This window comes from Micrasema longulum, unplaced genomic scaffold (assembly GCF_059751315.1).
Source record: "Micrasema longulum isolate JH-2025_06_02 unplaced genomic scaffold, ASM5975131v1 h1tg002026l, whole genome shotgun sequence".
NCBI lineage: Eukaryota > Metazoa > Arthropoda > Insecta > Trichoptera > Brachycentridae > Micrasema > Micrasema longulum.
The window spans coordinates 250653-269825 of NW_028279194.1; the positions used below are offsets into that span (position 1 = coordinate 250653).

At 31.6% G+C, this 19173-nt stretch overlaps 1 protein-coding gene across 2 annotated transcripts in view; it reads left to right on the forward strand.

Moving 5' to 3' along the window:
• LOC148273249 (uncharacterized) overlaps positions 1-15126 on the forward strand; it is a 124495-nt gene extending 109369 nt beyond the window's left edge. For both annotated transcript variants that reach the window (XM_088238967.1, XM_088238965.1), the window contains one exon: positions 13168-15126. In XM_088238967.1, coding sequence (XP_088095093.1) covers positions 13168-13770 — 603 coding nt within the window. In that variant the 3' untranslated portion in view covers positions 13771-15126. The remainder of the gene's footprint in view (positions 1-13167) is intronic.
• Positions 15127-19173: the final 4047 nt, after the last annotated feature.

Below are 19173 nucleotides of genomic sequence, written 5' to 3' on the forward strand. Positions count from 1 at the left end.
TTCAATGGACATTTCTTAGACATCTTAACTGGAGATGCAGGTATACCAATCTCAATTATATGTCTTCCTGCAAAAAGCACCACTTGCTTAGTTTAGAAGTTAGCCGTCTACTATTAGACTTGGGGGTCCTTCGTGACATTCTTAGTAGACGCCTTGATAGCCCGACTCTTATGTCGGAGTTATCATTAAATGTCCCTGGCTACCGCACCCGTCACACGTCGAGCTCTCTATTTTATGTGCCAGCAGTTCGTACGAACTATGCTCAGAACTTTCCACTTATACGTGTAGCTCGTGAATATAATTTGAGTTTTCAAAAACATACTTTTTTGTCTTATACTTAGTTTCTATAATAAAATCTTATTTTATCTCTAATTCTTAATATTTTTTATATTTTTGACACTTGTGCAATAATGTTTACATACATGTCTACCCTCATTCCAATATAACAACCACTCACCTATCCTCTCACACGCTTACATTCTCACAAACACACTAGTATGTATTGTACTCGTATGTAATGTATTTTTGTGGATATCTGAAATTAGTTTTATTCCATGTATATTTTATTTTTTGATATATTTTTACATGGTTTACTGTGAAAAGCCCCAATAAATAAAATAAAATAAACACGTTTTTATAAAATCATTTGTTTTTAGCACCAAATAGTGCATAGGGTACTGTACCGGTACACTAACTGCAGCGTACCACGATCATTTTTATGACATAAAGGGGTTACTTTAGGGACTAAAAAATATTTTAGAATAAAAACACACTTTCAAATATACATCGAACCCAAGATCTCTTACATGTTGAAAAACACAGAACATGAAACTACGATGCTGAAGAACACACCATGGACAAAAATACAAACGCCGTTAATTCAGTATTTTCTTAAGAGATTTTTCATCTTTTTTTAAATATCTTTTTTTTACAGATTATTGGTAACTTATAAAGCGCCTTTGTGTAATTTAAATAACGCTATCGCGATAAACTCTTTGAAGGGCTAAATAATATTTTGTAGCCTTCGTGGTGTTGATTTCCGATGCGATCACAAAAATTAATCGTGATTTTGTTAAGGTTTTTTTGTCTCACCACTCTTATTGGGTCTCTCGGTCTGTTGTGGTGCTTAAAGAAGTATTCATCAAAATCTTTTTTTTTAATCCAACTAAAAAATATTTACTTTTTTTCTGGGAATTCAAAGAATCAGCGTAACTGAATCATTAATGTGAATTTCAGAGTTTAAAAAGGGTAATTAGGTAGTAAGATTATTCTTGAAAGTATTCTCAACCAAATGGTATTTGACCTTTTACACAAAATGTTGAACTTTATCCTTCGCAGATAAACAAATACATACCTGAGCGGACACACCATTAAATACACCATTCTGAGAAAAAGATTTTAGACTTCCAAGAGACATCATAAATAATTTTGGGGCGGAAATAGCTCAATAATTGATAACGAAAAAGCTTTGTGTTCTTTTTTTTAGTATTTGTTGATGGACTATTTTAGTAAACTTATTATTGTAGTAAATGGAGATAGTTTGAAACAGGTCGAAGAATTTGTATATCTGGGTAGTATGTTTACTAGAGATGGAAATATGGACAAGGATATTGAAAGGAGGGTTAGTGCCGGTAACAGAGTTAATGGTGCCTTAAAGTCTGTCGTAGGAAATAAGTGTCTATCGCAAGAGGCTAAATTAGCAGTTCATAATGGAGTTCTGGTACTAACCCTAATGTATGGAAGCGAAGCATGGAGTTGGAAAAAAAGGGACGAAAGTAGACTGAATGCTGTTGAAATGCGATCCCTCAGGCGAATGTGCGGAAAAACAATGTATGATAGGTGCCCTAATGTCGAAATTAGAGCAGAATGCAAGGCTGAGTTAAGCATTATCGACAAAATTAAGAAAGGTCTTTTGCGATGGTTCGGTCATGTGGAGCGAATGAATGATGAAAGAACGGCTAAAAAGATTTATGATGCGAATGTGTCTGGTTGTAGAAGTCGAGGAAGGCCGAGAAAGACATGGCATGATCAAGTACAACAAATTCTTGAAAGTGGTCATGTGAAAAGTCGGAATAATCGACGTGCGTGCATGAGAAGATGTATGAATGTGAAGGAAGCAAAGGAAGTGTGCCAGGACAGAGTGGTGTTGCGTTCTATCCTCTCTGCCTACCCCTCCGGGGAAATGGCGTGATGGTTAGTTAGTTAGTTAGTCATTACCCTACATTCTCGCCACAATAAACACATAGTAAATTAATAAATCATTCCGTTTAAAAGTTTGAGTTTCTAACCACAACTTGAAAATGGGTCTCAGGTTTTAAATATTTGAGTAAATCATAAAAATACAATTAGTTTTGAATTTGTAATTTAATGAAGTTATATCTTTACTAACAAAAAAAATATTTTATCAATTTGGACAATTTACAAAATGTTCAAGCAGTGATAAACTTCAAACCTCGTTAAGGGCCGAAAATAGTACGGATTATTTTTTTTAAATATTTTTACGTTTAATGTGATCCAAAATGCAACTTTTTAGATCCTTTTTACTTTAATGTCTAAAAAAATTCAAAACTTCATATATCATCGGCCCACTCTAATGTTCATTGTTTTTTTATTATAAACTAATGTCTTTTCTTACTAAATGAATTATTTTTCAATTCAAATAAAGATACTCTTTACGAAAAAATAATTACGTATCTCGAACTTTATGAGGTCAAGAGCCCTATGTTAATTCAATTAAATAAATTATTGAATTTTTATGGTTACCCTTTAAAGTGTATCGCGGGTCCATCTTCTTGTGTAAGGCTGTCGCGCACTGGTCTTACGGTTGTTTATTTTGGCGGAAGTCGTGAACGACTTAAAGAGCCTTGCTCGAGTTAGTTCCGGCGGCTGCTCTGAAAGCATTTTGCAAGGACAGAAGTGTTTGTTGATTCATAGATACGAGGAACACTTTTTGATTGGCGAATGTCCTACGATTTATTTATTGGAAACGACCTTAGTATGTTAAGTAGTCCGATAACAAGACGTGATTATTCCCTCTTGACTGTTTAAATAACAATTAATAATGAACTAAAACGCGGCTAGTAAATTAACTGTTGTAATACTCCATTGCATGTTTTTTCATTATAGAAATAAAACATTGAAGTTTTTTGTACTGATTTCATGATAAAACTTCATAGTTTATGATTTCGATAAAAATATCAATAACATTACCTGGTTAAGTTTTACCTTAACTATATTTTAAGTATGACCAAACGTTTGTAAACAGGCTGGATAACTTTTTTAGGGTAAATGAATAGTAAATATTACACAGTGTGTTAAGTGGGCACTTAAACCAGCCAATAACAACTCAAAAGTCCTGTAACTGCCTAGACTTCCATATTTCATTCTCAAAATCGTTTTCTCTCTTCGTTGCAATAAATGTATTATATTTCGCCAGTGAAACTTATAGGGTTGTTTAATATTTATTTATTTTACAAAAAATATACAGTCAGTAATAAATAAATTACACGATAAAGTGGTTGAAAGACAGACCAGCAACGTTTATAAATAATTATCACACACGTTTAACTATGGTACATTCTTAAATGTGTGCGTGCTTATATATATTGTTTATGTGAGAGGGTGAGTTTGTGTGTTTTTGTATGAGAGTAAGCGTACAGGTGTGTGTACGCAATAGCATCATAAAAATAATGAGTCGTACTGTATTTTTGACTACAGTAAAAAGCATGTTGTATATGATATTATGTATTAATAAACGAAAAATATATTGTAATTTTAATAACAACGATAAAGGAAAGAGTGTTTTATACACGGTTTTTCAGGACCAGACCGCGAAAATTTAGAGGATCATTCCTCATGGTAAGTTTAAAAAAAACTTTATAAAATTTTCACAAAAAAATATTTTAAAAAGAAAATTAAAAAATTATGATCTCAAAATGTAGTAAATCCTTAATTTCTCAGTCAAGCGGTCCCTCAACAAACCCTACCCCTCTCCTACCCAGCCGCTTCACTTGTCTGCGTCTGGTGCGTTTCGCTTCGTTGGTCTAATACGGTTTTATCTCAATTTTTTTTTTGAGGAGGGATAGAGGTTTGTGGGAAGGATGCTAGTCCAAGAAATTAAAGATTCACTCCATTTTGAGATTATATAAAAAAAAAAATAAAAATAACTTTTTGGAAAAAAAATATTAGGTTTTTTTTAAGGCTTGCCGTGGGGAATGTTCCTCTGAAATTTTGCGGTCTGACCTTAAAAAACCGTGTTTAATACAGAAACCGGGTTCGAACCTTGGACATCTGTTAACGAGTCCGCGACACAACTACGGGACTTTAACCTTTCTCTACTCCACAACACCTACAGTCCTACAGCTTTATTTCCCAGTAAAAGAATTTAATGGACTTAGATGTCTTATTCCCTTTCGCTATGCTATCGGCCTCTGCTATCGTCCACTTTTCAGCTAAATTACCCGGCACGTGCCGCTGTGCAGCTCGCTTCACCAAATTACATATACACCGTGGCCTTTAATATTCATAAGAGATGCATACCTATTGTTTACGGCCGGCACGCTTTTCTTCGGCGAGCCAAGCGTAACCAATTACCGCTCTCTGAGCTTTACCATTGAAATTCAAGTAATTACTGATTTTATAGGTAGTCTTTCAGAGCTGGATTCGCGCATACATTAAAACCTCGACGCGCGGTCAGCTAACAAACCCGGCCATGATTTAGGCGTGCCAATAAGTAATGTCGTTTTTTACTGACAAACAAAATTAACTTTAAACTTAAAATTAATTTAATACCTCTCTTTTTTTCTGCGTACTTAATTCATGAAATTGAATCACCTTATTTTATTAGACGATCATTTTTTAAGCTTTGTATCTAGTTCCAGAATGGTTTCATATGAATTTCTGCCAGCAAATACAATCTGAATATAAAAATGTTCCTTTGAGTATAAAACACGGCAGTCCACTTCTCGTCGTTTTAAATTACAAAATGCAGAAATTCTCATAATATTTTATTTTATATGTAAATAAAACACCGAAGTCCACTTTCGTCTTGATTTTTTTTTATTTGAAACAAAAATCCACATCGTTTTCTAAAAAAAAATCTGCAGTCCCAGAAACGCCTTTTTAATGTGTACTTTAATTGTTTTTTTTTTCTTGCATTAAAAGTTCTTTGTTGATTGAAATTGTCTTATTTGTTTAAAAAAATATGATGTTTTTGAAATCGCACAATCACAAAATCTTGTATCCTGAACATAAAGTTCAATGTGACTCCCATGAGTTATTCTTTAAGGTACAGAATATTTTCTCCGAATATCAACTCATAAAAGACTCTGGTAAATTATCATTTTGCGCGTGATGATGTAACATCATATTACCACCAGTAAAAGATGGAATTTTTCTTAAGTTCAGACATTTGAAAAAAAAAATATAAAGACACACTTATCCATAATTTATGCAAATAAACACATAATTTAGCCCTGTTATAGCAAAATAAATTGAAAATCACGCAATTATGTGCGCGCATTCCTCATCACTGTCATCAACTGACTGAAGACTGAATATGTTTTACAAAACACTAGTCACACAACAGCGTCTCTGTTTTCTTTGTTTTGAGTTCTATGTTCATGCTCTCTCTTAGACAGATATGTTGCTGAATTAGCGGACATTCATTCATCGTTTAGCGAGGGTAAATATTTTTTGTCCAACAATGTTTGAGTATGTTCAAATGCTGCAGACTGGCGGGATTTTCAGCCGGATGAATCTCGCCGACGTAATAAAGGTTTCAGCTCTTTTACTTCACGCAATTCAACAGATGGAAGAGTTGAGGAAATGTGGATGTTTAAACATGGGTAGAATGGTGAATGTTACAGTGTGTAAAGTGGCCACTTAAACCAGCCAATGACAAGTCATAAGCCCTGTAGATGCCTAGACTTATATGTTCCCTTCTCAAAAAAATTTTCCCTATCTGTTGAAATAAATTTTAATATTTTTTGTATTTACATCCAGCATGGTTATACAAACTTTTTTTTCTAAATCCGGTGTGAAAATGTCCATTTGAAGATTACAAAAAATACGGGTTCATATTTTTTTTTAAATAAGAGAGATATATCAAGACTTGTGTCCTATGTAGACTAGTGTGATATCACAGCCACACAATAGTCAAATAACATTGAAAATAATGAAATCAAGATAAACAGTTAATTACATGAATTATTTTTTTATTTGAACATACTCAGCAAGCTTTTACATGATTTTCGATTACTATTATATCGTCATTTTTGCCACCTCATGGTGTTATGGTCAGAGAAGTCTTAAATTCTATTTGGTGCATAAGTTTCAGCTCAAAGATCAGCATATGGAAAAATTCAAGGGATATAGATGTTAAAACATTGGCAGAATGATGAATGTTACAAAGTGTGTAAAGTGACAGTTTACAAGCCCTACAATTGTCTAGACAATGAGTTATTTTTTTGTCTCTGTTGTTAAATATTCATAATAATAATTCGTCATCTGGTAAGTATGTATTAACTTATATTTACATAAAAGTTACTTATGAAAAATACTTAATACACTTTTACTTATGTTTTCGACCAATTAGCACTTTCACCCTCAAATAGGCATCTTTAGACTGGTGAATATTATATAAAATTAAGTTTAAGCTTAAGTGAAGGTACATTTGAAAATACGTTGAAAGAGAAGACAGAGTGGAATAAATTATTGAAACATGTGTTGGTGGATGTTCCATCAAAAATTGTATATATATAATTAAAATCCAAAAAAAAAATCTGGATATTCGTTTTTAAGATGTTATATTGTTTTCAAAAGATAATAAAAATGGATTCAATACAGACAACAGGGGAAACTTCTTTATTTGATAAAAACTACATTACTTATGTGAACGTTCTATATTTAAATTTCGTGTTAATTATAGGTAAATATTCTGATTCAGTTCAATTTGTGTCTTGTAAATTGTGAATGTAAATTGTAAAGAACTGGAGCGCGGAAGGTCAATGAATAGGGATTATTATTTTCTGTTACGGATTGTTTAATGATTTCGTGTTGTTAATTATTGTAGTCCGGTAGCAAATTAGGTATCACGGTTAGTTTAAGACTCTTCAATGAACGGTTAGCAGGCTTTGCTGCTCAAGCTCATGAGATTATGTGATATATTGAACTACCATTAGCAACGAGACGTTCACACGCACAACCAGCGTGCTGTCATTTTTCAAATTAATTCTTCGCAAAATTAAATTGAGTGTAACCGTTGAAATGTGGCACTTGCACCATTTTTCGTATGTCCGATTTTTCAAATACAATAACAGGATATAAGATCCTAGAGCAGTAATCAGCAAACCGAAAGCGGCTTTTTAACCATTCGACTACGGCTCACACAGCGCAAGTGATGTACACTTTTTCAACAACAACAACAAACCATCACGCCGTTACCCCGTAGGGGTAGGCAGAGAGGATAAAAAGCCATAACACTATATCTTGGCATACAGACCTCGCTTCCTCTACATTCATACATCTTCTCATGCACGCGCGCCGATTATTTCTACTTTTGACATGTCCATCTTCAAGCATTTAATGGACTTGATCGTGCCATGTCTTTCTCGGTCTTCCTCGTTTTCTGCATCCATCAACATTTGCATCGTAGATCTTTTTAGCCGTTCTTTCCCTGTCTATTTGCTCTACATGTCCAAACCAACGCAGCACCCCTTTCTTGATTCTGTCAATAATGAATGTCTGAAGAACTTTTTGGATTACCGCCTTTTGTATAATTGAGGTTATTGTAAATACTGTCATTAAATGCACCGAGAAACATCATATTTATCTCGATAAAATTATTTATATTTGATCAGATAGAGCTTAAAGTATGGCCGGAGTGAGAAAAGGTTTTTTTAATATTTTGAGTTGGTAATAATAATTTTTACAAAAAAATGATTGCGTCATTAATCAAGAAGCGATTTGAAAGCAAGCTTTTTCAGAAGAAATTTGCAATGTTATGGAATTTGTGCTCAAGATTGTCAACATAATTTTGTAGTCAGATGGCAAAAGGAACCATCTGTAATTTTTGAAAATGATCAGGAAAGCTGAAAAATAACTCAATTTTTGAACTTTAATACAAAAACTTAAGAAAAGTAGTGTTTTTTTCAATAATTTATTACCATTTTCAGTAACGCTTTTTCAAATTTTTATTTTTTGCGTGCCTTTACTGAAATATTTACTAAAACTCATGACAACTAAAAATCCGAAAAAAATACAGATGGTCCTTTCTGCCATCTGACTACCGAATTGTAGCTGAAGCTTTTTATCATCGCCAATTTAAAGAATTTAAAGTTAAAATGAAGGGTGAATACGCATATTTTCTATTGCATAATACGTTAGGTTCAAAGAGGGAACGTTTGAAAATGAAATAAAATTGGCTCTTAAAAGAAATCTAATTTTTTGTTCTGCTGATATTTGGTTTTTTAGACTAATGAGTTTGCTGACCACTGTCCTACAGGGTTTTTTTATACAATAATTAATAAAATCGGGCTAGTAATACAAAATATATAAGAAAAGAGTTATTTATAGAACGAAACGCAGAAGTCTAGGCATTTTAATTAATTATGACCTGTCGTTGTTTGGTTGGAGTGGCTAATTTGTACACTGTATTAAGTTGTAGTCTCAACATTAAATAAAGCACAAATTTTATCGGTTATCAAGTCAAGTTTGGTAGGTTTTTTTATTATTTCTGGTGGAAAAGCATTGTAAGGGGACCCTGACAGCAAAATGAATGTTTCGGTTCAGTTTCTGGTCGTTGTAATATTGTTTCAATTAGACTTTTTGTAAAATAAAACAAACAATTTACTAGCGGATCATTGGTGCTATTTTTAAATTAAAAAAAATATGAAAGTTAATTGAAAATGCCGATATCAATTTAATTGACGACTAGCTAATAAATGTCATTTGTCACGTCTAAATATTTTGATTACTTGTTTATTTATTTTAAATCTTATTACAAAGAATAAATACTTCAATTGATATATTTTTAGAAGCAATATCTTCCAGTTAACCTTAAAATTGGCTGGTCAAAAGTTAAATCAGTTAATTATTATTTTTTAAACACGTATATGAAAATACCTAATTAACTTAAAACCACACCTGTCTTTTAGTTTTAAAGCTTGAGAATATAAAATCAATAAAAATACACTATCTTTTAAATATAAAATGGAATTTAGTAATGCGTTTGTAAGGATACAAGAAGAAAAACACGAAAAGAGATTTTTTTTTTTTAATATTAGAAAAATGATTGGAGATCAAGGTTCTAAGGATGTGTATGAAGTAACTATATGTGTAACTATATATATGTAGTAATGTTTCAGACAATTTTTGAAAGTTACCATGAAAGGTACATTTTTAACATTAAGGGGTAGCTCATTCCAGAGTCTGGTAACTTGAACAGAAAAACAAATCGCTCAAAAATAATATGGTATTTCGAGCAATGGAAAATGTTTTCTCCTGAGAAGATCAAAGTGGCGGACAGAAAGATAAAAAAATCTAACCAAGGTGTTTTGATGCGCAAGGGTTGTGAATAATATTATAAGGAAGTGAAAGAGATTGAAAGTTTGTGCGCTGACAAAAACAAAACCACTTGAGTTTGGAGCGAAAGGGTGATCCACGGTAATTTTTTTAGATGACATATTAGAATAAAAATTGTGTGTTTTTTATTCTTCATAATTGATATTGGTTTTACAGTTTTATTTAACTTTTAATATAGTGTTTGAAAAAATTCCCTCGAGTCACTGTGTGGTAATCTAAGGTGACATAAATTAACCTTTGGTGTAAGAAAATAATCGCCTGATAATCGTTGTCTATTTTTATCTTATTAAAATATATGTCTTTTCTCAATAAATATAAAAAATAATTAAACAAACATTTTTCAAATGTTGTTTTTGCAGTGCCTCACTGAATACTGTCGAAGATATTAACAAAATATTATTCAATATTTGTATATAACCACTTACCTACCTTTCTATGTCTACCGGTTTTGAGACGTACCCGTCTCTTCGTCAGGACATCAATAAAACCAACATGCGAACCAACATGCAAAACTAACTATACACCTCCACGATAGTTGTTGCACAAAAATATAAAACCAACATGACAGGCATTTTAATAAGCACATGCACTGATTAGGACAAACATGCGCTGATTAAATCATAAAAATATTTTATTTTGTTTGAGAAATAGTTGAAAAAAGGTAGAGGGGATAAAGGGAGGGGGAGGAGCTTAATAGGTTTAGGGTGACCATTACAGCGGTACATCGTATAAAGGACTATATTGAAAGGTTGTTTGATTATTGATCAAAGATAATTTTTTAATGCTTTCCTAATGTGAAATATTTCCATGTTATTTACTTTTAACCCTTCATTATTTGAATGTAAGATTTTAACTCCCGTATTTTTATTTAAGTCGTAATTTAAATTTATTTGGTGATTTCCGAATTCAGATGTTGTAATTCTATTTTCATAAAATATTTCGCTTTATGTAAAAGTATTTATTTATACAGTTGGAAAAAAAGAAGGTATTTGTTTGTATATAAATAGATCAGAAACGAAAAATCCGTATATTTTATTTATTTATTTTATTTATTTATTTTTCTTTCTGTTGACGCCCATGGGGCTTTAACATGATACATACTATATAATAAGAAAAAAATACACATTAAACATAATTATCATTTTTTCAAATATAAACTTTTTTTAAAAATATTTTAAAAATTGAAAAATAAAGTTACATAGTCAACATAATACACTATTAAGACGTAATACATACATTATATTGTGTTTATAATATAAGAAGTAGAATTCAAATAAAACATAGTAATTTATATAGAAGTTTTTAATTTGGTATCAACAATATTTAATAAATATACTAAGGATAAAAGAACTAAGTCAATTGTATTATGGATTGGTAAATTTAATACTGACGTATGGTCTGATTGGCTGAGGAAACTGCACTAAAATGACTATGTCTTCAGCAGCTATAGTTAAAAAAATCAGTGATAAGAGTTATATTAAAAAACCATATCGATACCCGCGTGATTTGCTCTTCAAAGAATTTTAAGTGCTGGATATTTGTCAACAGTATATATTGAGGTCAGTAGCAGTCACGCATCTCAACAGGGAAAAATACGCAATGGTTTTTCAAAAAGGATCTGATTCTACAGAGAGGAATTAATACTTTTTTGGCTCAAAGACAGCAATATTATATAGGCCCGAGGATATATAACCTTATCCTAGATTCATGGAAATGTGGTGGGATTGCCAAGCTGAGGAAGGTGTTGACTGCATTTTTAATCTTTATTGGTCGGAGGAAGTCAGAGAAATCGTTGTCCAATGTAGAAGGGCGTACGCTGATTTCTTGTTTTACTAGTAATGACTTAGGACTTGGGATATAGAGATTTTGATAATATTTGTGTTTTCATTGTATATTTATTATTTACTTTTAAGACTGAAAAAGCACACTTAATAATAAAACTGTAATAACTTTTTAATATTATTATAAAATACATAATTTACTGCCTTAGAACGGGGAAGCTATCCCTAGTTAGGCAGTTTAGACGAACCACCTGCAAAAATAAAAAATACATATGTTAACTTTTACTACTTAATTAATTTAGTGTATAAATAATTTATTATTAATTGCTGTAATAAATATGTAAAAAATAAACAAAAATAAATAAATAAATAAAATAAATAAATTTATAATTGAGATATTAACACTAATTATAATTTTATCTAAAATTTAAGATCAAACAGGTTTATGATGGATAAACACTATGTGCACAACAAAGTGTGGCGTTGACTGGAACTTTATACGTGTTATGATTTTCCACTTTGAAACCATACAATAACTTCACACGTATTATCTTTTTCATTTAACGTTTAAAACACGCGGTACAAGATATTCACTTTAAATTAATTCAAAAGTTGTATCTATCTTATATTCCAATCAAAAACTTCCGTTTTTTCAGCTTACATGCTTCTCTGGCACACGCCTATCTTGCGTTTTCTCGTACAGTCCAATTATGCATAGTTTTTACCATTTATTACCTTCTAAGTATGCTTTTCATATTAATTTTTGTTCGTTACGTGAGAGAACAGAATCAGGTCGTCACTAAGTGATTCAGTACGTCTTTTTACTCTATGGAAAACATGTTAAAAGCCTTCGCCGAGTACTAAAACAATATGACGATCACGTGTACGCCATTGGATTACCCATTGTTCAAACATGAGCATAAAACATTGATTTGCCACAATTTATTTTCCCTCTTTAGCGCTGCAGTTTGCAGATAACTCTATCACAATTGAAATAAACAATGGCGTGGTTTATTGTTTATTTTGTACATTATTTAATGAACTAAATACTTACTTGGCAACGTTAGTTCTGAAACGTTTTATTTCAAGAACAAATTGTTGTCAATTGTTTAAAAAAACTGGTGAACACATATTTTGATTTTGTGAATGAAATAATGGTGTTGATATTTTTCATAGAATTATAAAATAAAAAATTCAATGAAATACTTCGAAACTAAAACAATTTTTTTAAAGTTTGCTTTTTTCAAAATTTTATGTATTAAAAATAACCCTTCAAACAAAACTGAAAATAGAATGTGTTAAAAAGGGTACACAATTAAAATAAAAGTTTATTTAAAAAATTCACGAATTCTTTAGACCCGAATGTGCTTGAAAAAGTTTTGTTAAGTTATTGTAGCGACAATTGTAAAATAATTATTTATTTTAAGAACATCATTCGTTTATTATATTTTATCTTATAAACTAAATCAATCAATATTTTTATTACAACTATATTTAAGTGTTGTGTTGTCGTTCTGCTTTAACACGTTTTTTAGGCTACTAAAAATGTCCCAAAAATTGAAAATTTTAACGAATTATTTAATCAGAATGCAAATATTGATATTTTAATATTAAAAAATAAGAATGACCGCAATCCTAGTTGACTTTCAATATGTTTGGGTTGATTTTCTTTTATAAAATTAGTGGTTATGTAAAAAAAACATTAATTGATTTACAATATTTTGAGTTGGTCCTGATGTTTGTAAACAAAAGACTGGATTTCATCCCCAAGCTGATTTATCTTATTTTCATATTTTTGTTTCAGGCGTTGCTGGCCTTCGCGCGCGTAGCAAATGCTGCTAAAGAAGCTGATCCACAATTCAAAGGGGTGAAGCGGTCTCCCAGACACAGCGAAACCCACCCCCATTCCTCCCCTCTCGATCTCAGTTCGGCGGCTAGCACGCTGATACCCACAGCAAAAAAGTCAAGAATTAGCCCTAAAGACGAACCCTCGAATGAATCCAACTCCCCGACAGGGTGGAACTCCTTCAGCGAAGGAAGAGAAAGATCACCCGGAATTGAAAGCAGTCAAAGTTTTTCCATCTCTATCAAATCAGAATTGAGAAACGGATGCGCGGACGGAAGTAAATACGATAAATCTCAATGCGAAAGTGTCAAATCGGAAGCCGCTAGTCCGGCGTCGTCGGGGAGGAAGTCACCAGGGTCTACCGGGAGAAAAAGTCCTGGATCTTCGTCGGGGAGGGAGTGTGGGGGATGCTGCAGAGGCGACTCTAGAAGAGAGTGCTCTGCGGCTAATTCTGAAGTTGCGTCGTGGACAGTTGATGACGTGTGCAAGTTTGTGGAGACGATCGATATATGTGCGGAGTATTCAACGGTAAGTTATTTTCTCAACATTTTCAATTTGTAATTACCATCAAAATATGTTTGTTTTTTTAATTATTTTAGTAACGGGTGTAGTTATCACAATCCGCGTAACTCTAAATATTTACATTTAAAAAAGGTAAGTTTCTTAAAAAAACATTTATTTTTTACCGTATTTCGGTTAAATAGAATGAACACACATTTTTATACTAAAGTAGCTATAGGACATACATAACTTTTAAAAACGTATTCTTTACAAAAAAGGTTAATTTTATATAATATTTATTTGCTTTGGTGTATTTATTTATGGTTGAATACAACTTATACAATTTTTTAATAATAGCAGTAAAAAATTACAATAAAAATTTATCAATAAGTTAATTGAACAAAATAACAGTAAAATGAAAGGAAAAACACGTAGGTTTAAAAACAAAGTTTAAAAGTTAAATTTTACTACAAAATAACCGTTACGAAAAAAAAAACTTATGTTTGAAAATGGACTCGCCCCAACTTTAAAAAATGGTGTACAAGATAAAAAAGTAAGAAATCATCAGAAAGAAATGAGTATTTGGTAATTACTAATTAACTCGTTATAAATATTCGAAATAGAACGAGAAAAAGAAATATGAATTATATACGTGCGCAATACTTACTGATTTATATTTATAACTTTAAAACAGTACCTTATCAAAACCAAAATAGTTCATGGTTATTTTTATTTAAATTGCCACAGTTTAACAAAATACTAAATTGTAATTCTTATAATTTCTGCATTATTGTTGAGTAACAAATTGTAATTAATCAAACTACGTTACGGAGGAAAAAAGATTTTACTTTTACCGAAATATTATTAAACCTCGCGTTAAAGAGTCTTAATTGAAATGCAGAAAATAAGTCTACGCCTTAATAATTTCAAATTAGTAAAGTAGTTATGACTCTCAATCAATTGGCATTGCTACTAATTATGACGATTGTTCACGATCGCAAAATATGAAATTTTAAATTGGCACGTAATCAGTTTTATCGAATCGCCATTTCTACTCATAAAAAACCACTCGTTTCATTATGATTAAGGAGCAAAGCTTCTAGTTTTCGTGTTACGTTTTAAATAAATAACGAGAAGTGGAGTCACGATTGGGAATTGGGACGTGCAGAAGCTAAAAAAAATCTCGTGGTTATCAATCACCGGTAATTACACGTACGCTCATCACAGGTAGACTGGAAACTTACGTAGAAACTCATCGGATGTCTTGCACTATCGACAGAGCATTTTTGTTTTTACATCATGTTTTAAGTTTTAAACAAAAAATAATAGAAAGTATCTGTACTTTTCGAATTCTTGGCTAACCGCTTTAACTTAGTATTTATTTGAATATATAGGCAGCATGAGAACAAAAATAAATGATTAACACATTGGAAAATCGATTGATTACACTTAAGATAAGAAGTCAAGGCATGTACAGCCCCCGCATTATAAAAAGCCGAACCCAAGAAAAATTCTAATTTGATATCCTTTTTTTTCGTTTCATTCCGGCGCATTTCAACATAATTTTTTAATTTCACGCAAACGAAGCAACATGTACGTATATTTTATTTCAATGGAACACTTATTTTGATATTTACAAAAAAGGTACGATACTTTTTCCATGCGAGAAAGAAAATGTTTGGAAAACAAAGAAAAAAAACTTTTGTACTTGTTTTGTCTAAAACTTATCTATTCTGAAATATTTATTAACTATTTTAACATTTTATTTAATAGAACACCTTAAATCTTTAACAAAATAATTTTTTTACCACCTTTGGCCTTGATCACCCTATTTTGTGCCTCGGCGTGAATTTGTAGCGTATTTAAAAATTCCCGTGAAGTTTCTTCATACGATTTTTTTTATTCAACGATTTAGAATTTCTGGACCATTTTTAAAGATTTTCTAACCTGCTAAAACATATGTATTAAGCGTATTGATATACGGCCATGAGACATGGTTCCTTAACAGATGATAAAAGATAAGCGGCTTTTGAAATGTGGTGTTACAGAAGAATATTAGGAATTTCTTGGAGAGACCACATCACTAATAATGATGTTTTCAGTAGAAGAAGGGCGACACCCTCTTTAAAATCATCTCAGAGAGGCGACTCCAATAGATCGGCCGTATTATGCGCCGTAAGAGTCTCTTGCATCACATATTAGAGAGAATAACTGAGGAGACAATCACAGGGGGCACCTCTGACGGGAAGATTTAGAACAAGTGTGCGAGAATTTAAACTGTGCCTTATATGTTGAGCTGAAGAGGGCTGCATAAAAAAGAGAACAATGGAGGACGAGATAGAAGACTTTGCAGTAAATCAATCTCCAGGTTTGAGACTGCGAAAAAGAAGACCTGAAGAAGAAAAACACCAAATTTAGTCTTATTTTTAAAACACAATTAGGTAAGGCATCTAAACGTATATAAAAAAAAACACTCTTACAGAACGAGCCTGATGGCTAGGCGCATCATCGTCCTGAAATACTAGTGAACTTCTAGAATTATATTCCCAATCGTTGCTCCCTCCCTCCCCAAAACTAGTTATTTTATTTATTTGACTAATCGCTTTCACTCTTTGATGGGCATCCTCAAACTGGTGATCTCATTGCGCAACAAAATAAATTATTTTAACGCTTTAATTAAAAGCATCCACATAATTATGCCTGAAACCGTTTGATCTCTCAACCTCACTTTCTAAAACGTATTTTCATTTTGTTGGTGTTTAATCAATCACCATCGGCCACGTATTCAGCCTACAGGATTCGAGTTATTGGGTTCAGTTTTCACAAGAAGTCTTCTTGTGAAATATTCGTGACGTTCCTACAACACGACTACTGAGTAATCTGGTTCAATTTATTCACAAATATAATATCACTTCATCTTAACACCTATATTGGAGATTCCTATTACGATGCGATGGCATCACACGAGCGAAACTTTGGTAGATGCATTTTTAAATTAAAAAAAAAACATGTAGTAACGATTCAAAGATTTAATCGTTTATTTAATACATTTTTAAATTCAGCAGTTTATTTTTATTATCATATAAACATAAAATCATACGTTTATACAAAGTTGCTTTGACTGTCTGACTAGGGTTATTTACCTTGTTCTGAGACAGTAAAAAAAAAAAATAAACAGTTATTAATTTTTAAAAAAGGTACTAGACATAATGAAAATATAGTTAAAAAAAAAAGCAAAAGATAAAATAAAAAACAAAGTAAATATAAAGTTTAAAAAATATTTAAAAACCTAGTGAAATAGGCAGTAGAAATATAAAAACATAGTAAATACGTAGTTAAAACAAAAAACATAGTTAAAACAGAGTAAAAAGTAATGAGAATCTCTTAAAATTAAATCAATAAAAATTTAATTAACTTTAGAATTGAGTTGCTCTGCTGCTTCGCTGTATGTATTAGTTCAAAAGTATTTTAAATTATTCTTTATTATGTTTAAAAAAAAAACAGGGTCCTGATTACTATGGAAAGTTAACCTTATTATTTTCAATGGTATATTAAGTAAAATCAAATTTTTTCTCCAAAAATGTGCATATTATCTTCACCGGTAATATAATTTGATCGTAATTAAACACATGTTTGTTAAAAAAAATGGTTTTTGAAGCGTCAGTCTACTCTCTAGAGTAGTGAGGAGATGTGGTTGGAAGGCCGATAAGTACTGGTTTATTGATTGTAATGTAAAAAGGAGCTCAATGGATTTGTTGATTTATTTAAGCTTTAATTAATTCTACTACTACTATAACTACCATCACGCCATTTCTCCTTTAAGGTAGGCAAAGAGGATGGACCACCACACAAGTGTATCCTGCCATACAATCTTAGCTCCTTCCACATTCATACATCCTGTCACACATGCCTTTCGGTTATGTTTTATCAGACTTTAGACTTTGGTTTATCTGATCATACCACGCCTTTCTTTAACATCTTCGTCTTTGTCATATTCATAAAGCTTTAAAGAATAATATACCTGATAATCAAGCCTTAATCTCTTGGAGTCAGCCATCGTTTAAAAATGAGTCGTTTTTTTTTTAAATTTCATCTGAAAATAGCAAGTTCTTTTAATCTCACTAAAATATATGTATTTAAAACATTCAAATTTGTTATTAAAAATTATTGATGGAAGTTTATTGGCTTTATTTTATTTCCTGTTGAAATTGTGATGTGATCCATTGAACTAAAATCATATCTACAATTAAGGACCAATTACATAATCATAATTCAAGTTTAAAGTTAAATAATTGTTTCGTTTTCCTCAAAACGAGCAAATAAGCTGTTTTAGCCTATTTTTTCTGAGCAACTCATTTTGTCCATTTTGACAAAAACACGACAATAATTTCACTTGAAACTTTATGAAACTTAACAAGTTTGAATTTTGTCTAAGGGAAGTGACCATTGCAAGAGACTACTGCGAGACATTGCATAGATTTAAATACTATTAAGGATGTTGTCCAGATATTTATTAAAATGTATATTTTTCTAATAATTTTTTAATTTTAGTATTCTTAAATAATATGCATGCTTCCACTTTTCATTATGTTGTATCCCAACTCAACACAGGGCTCTTAGCCTCATAAAGTTAGGGATACGTTTTTTTTTAAATATAAAATGTATATTTATATAAAAAATATAAACAAAACGTTTTATGATGCAAATGACCCTAAATTATTTGAAACATGTACTGGAATTTAATCCTTTTTTACTCAAATACACGAATATCCCAACAGAAACGAATACATTCTAAGGAGAAATTAAATGTTTTTTTTTTCGATTTCATTGAGAGTCGAGTCCATAAATCATATCGTTCTCGTTTTAGATAGTAATTTTCGTGTGTATCGTCTAACTCATCTCGTGTTCTCGTTTCGCCTAATCTGCATGTTCACGTTTATCCGCGCCTGCGCAGTATGTTCCCGAGAGTAGGGTGTTGCGAAACCGAGTATGCGCCTTTACGATGCGAATCACATGAAACCACGCTCGGATCGGAATAACAGTATCACGAAATATTGCTCACTAAATCGTGGAGTTCATCATTTTTATCTGCAGCCGCGTATCCGATCATTTGTTAATCCATTTTGTTTGATGACTATTGCTTAATTCTTTACAGAAATAATCCACAATTGGACCTTTACTTAAAACAATCGCTAAATATTGAGTATTAACATAAGTTTTGTGCGGTTTTTTCCAAATTTAAAAAGAAGGACCAAAAATTATATACGTCATTCGAAAAAAAATATATATTCTACAAGATATTGCATTTCTTTTTATGTTATATGCGTTATTTTATCAAACTACAAGCCTTCAAAACACGATGTCAGTTAGTAGACAAAAGTGAGAATATTCAACACCTTATGATCGCGGTCAATCGAAGGAATTAACCTACCGAAGCTGCTCGCGATACTTGAGCAGTGAACG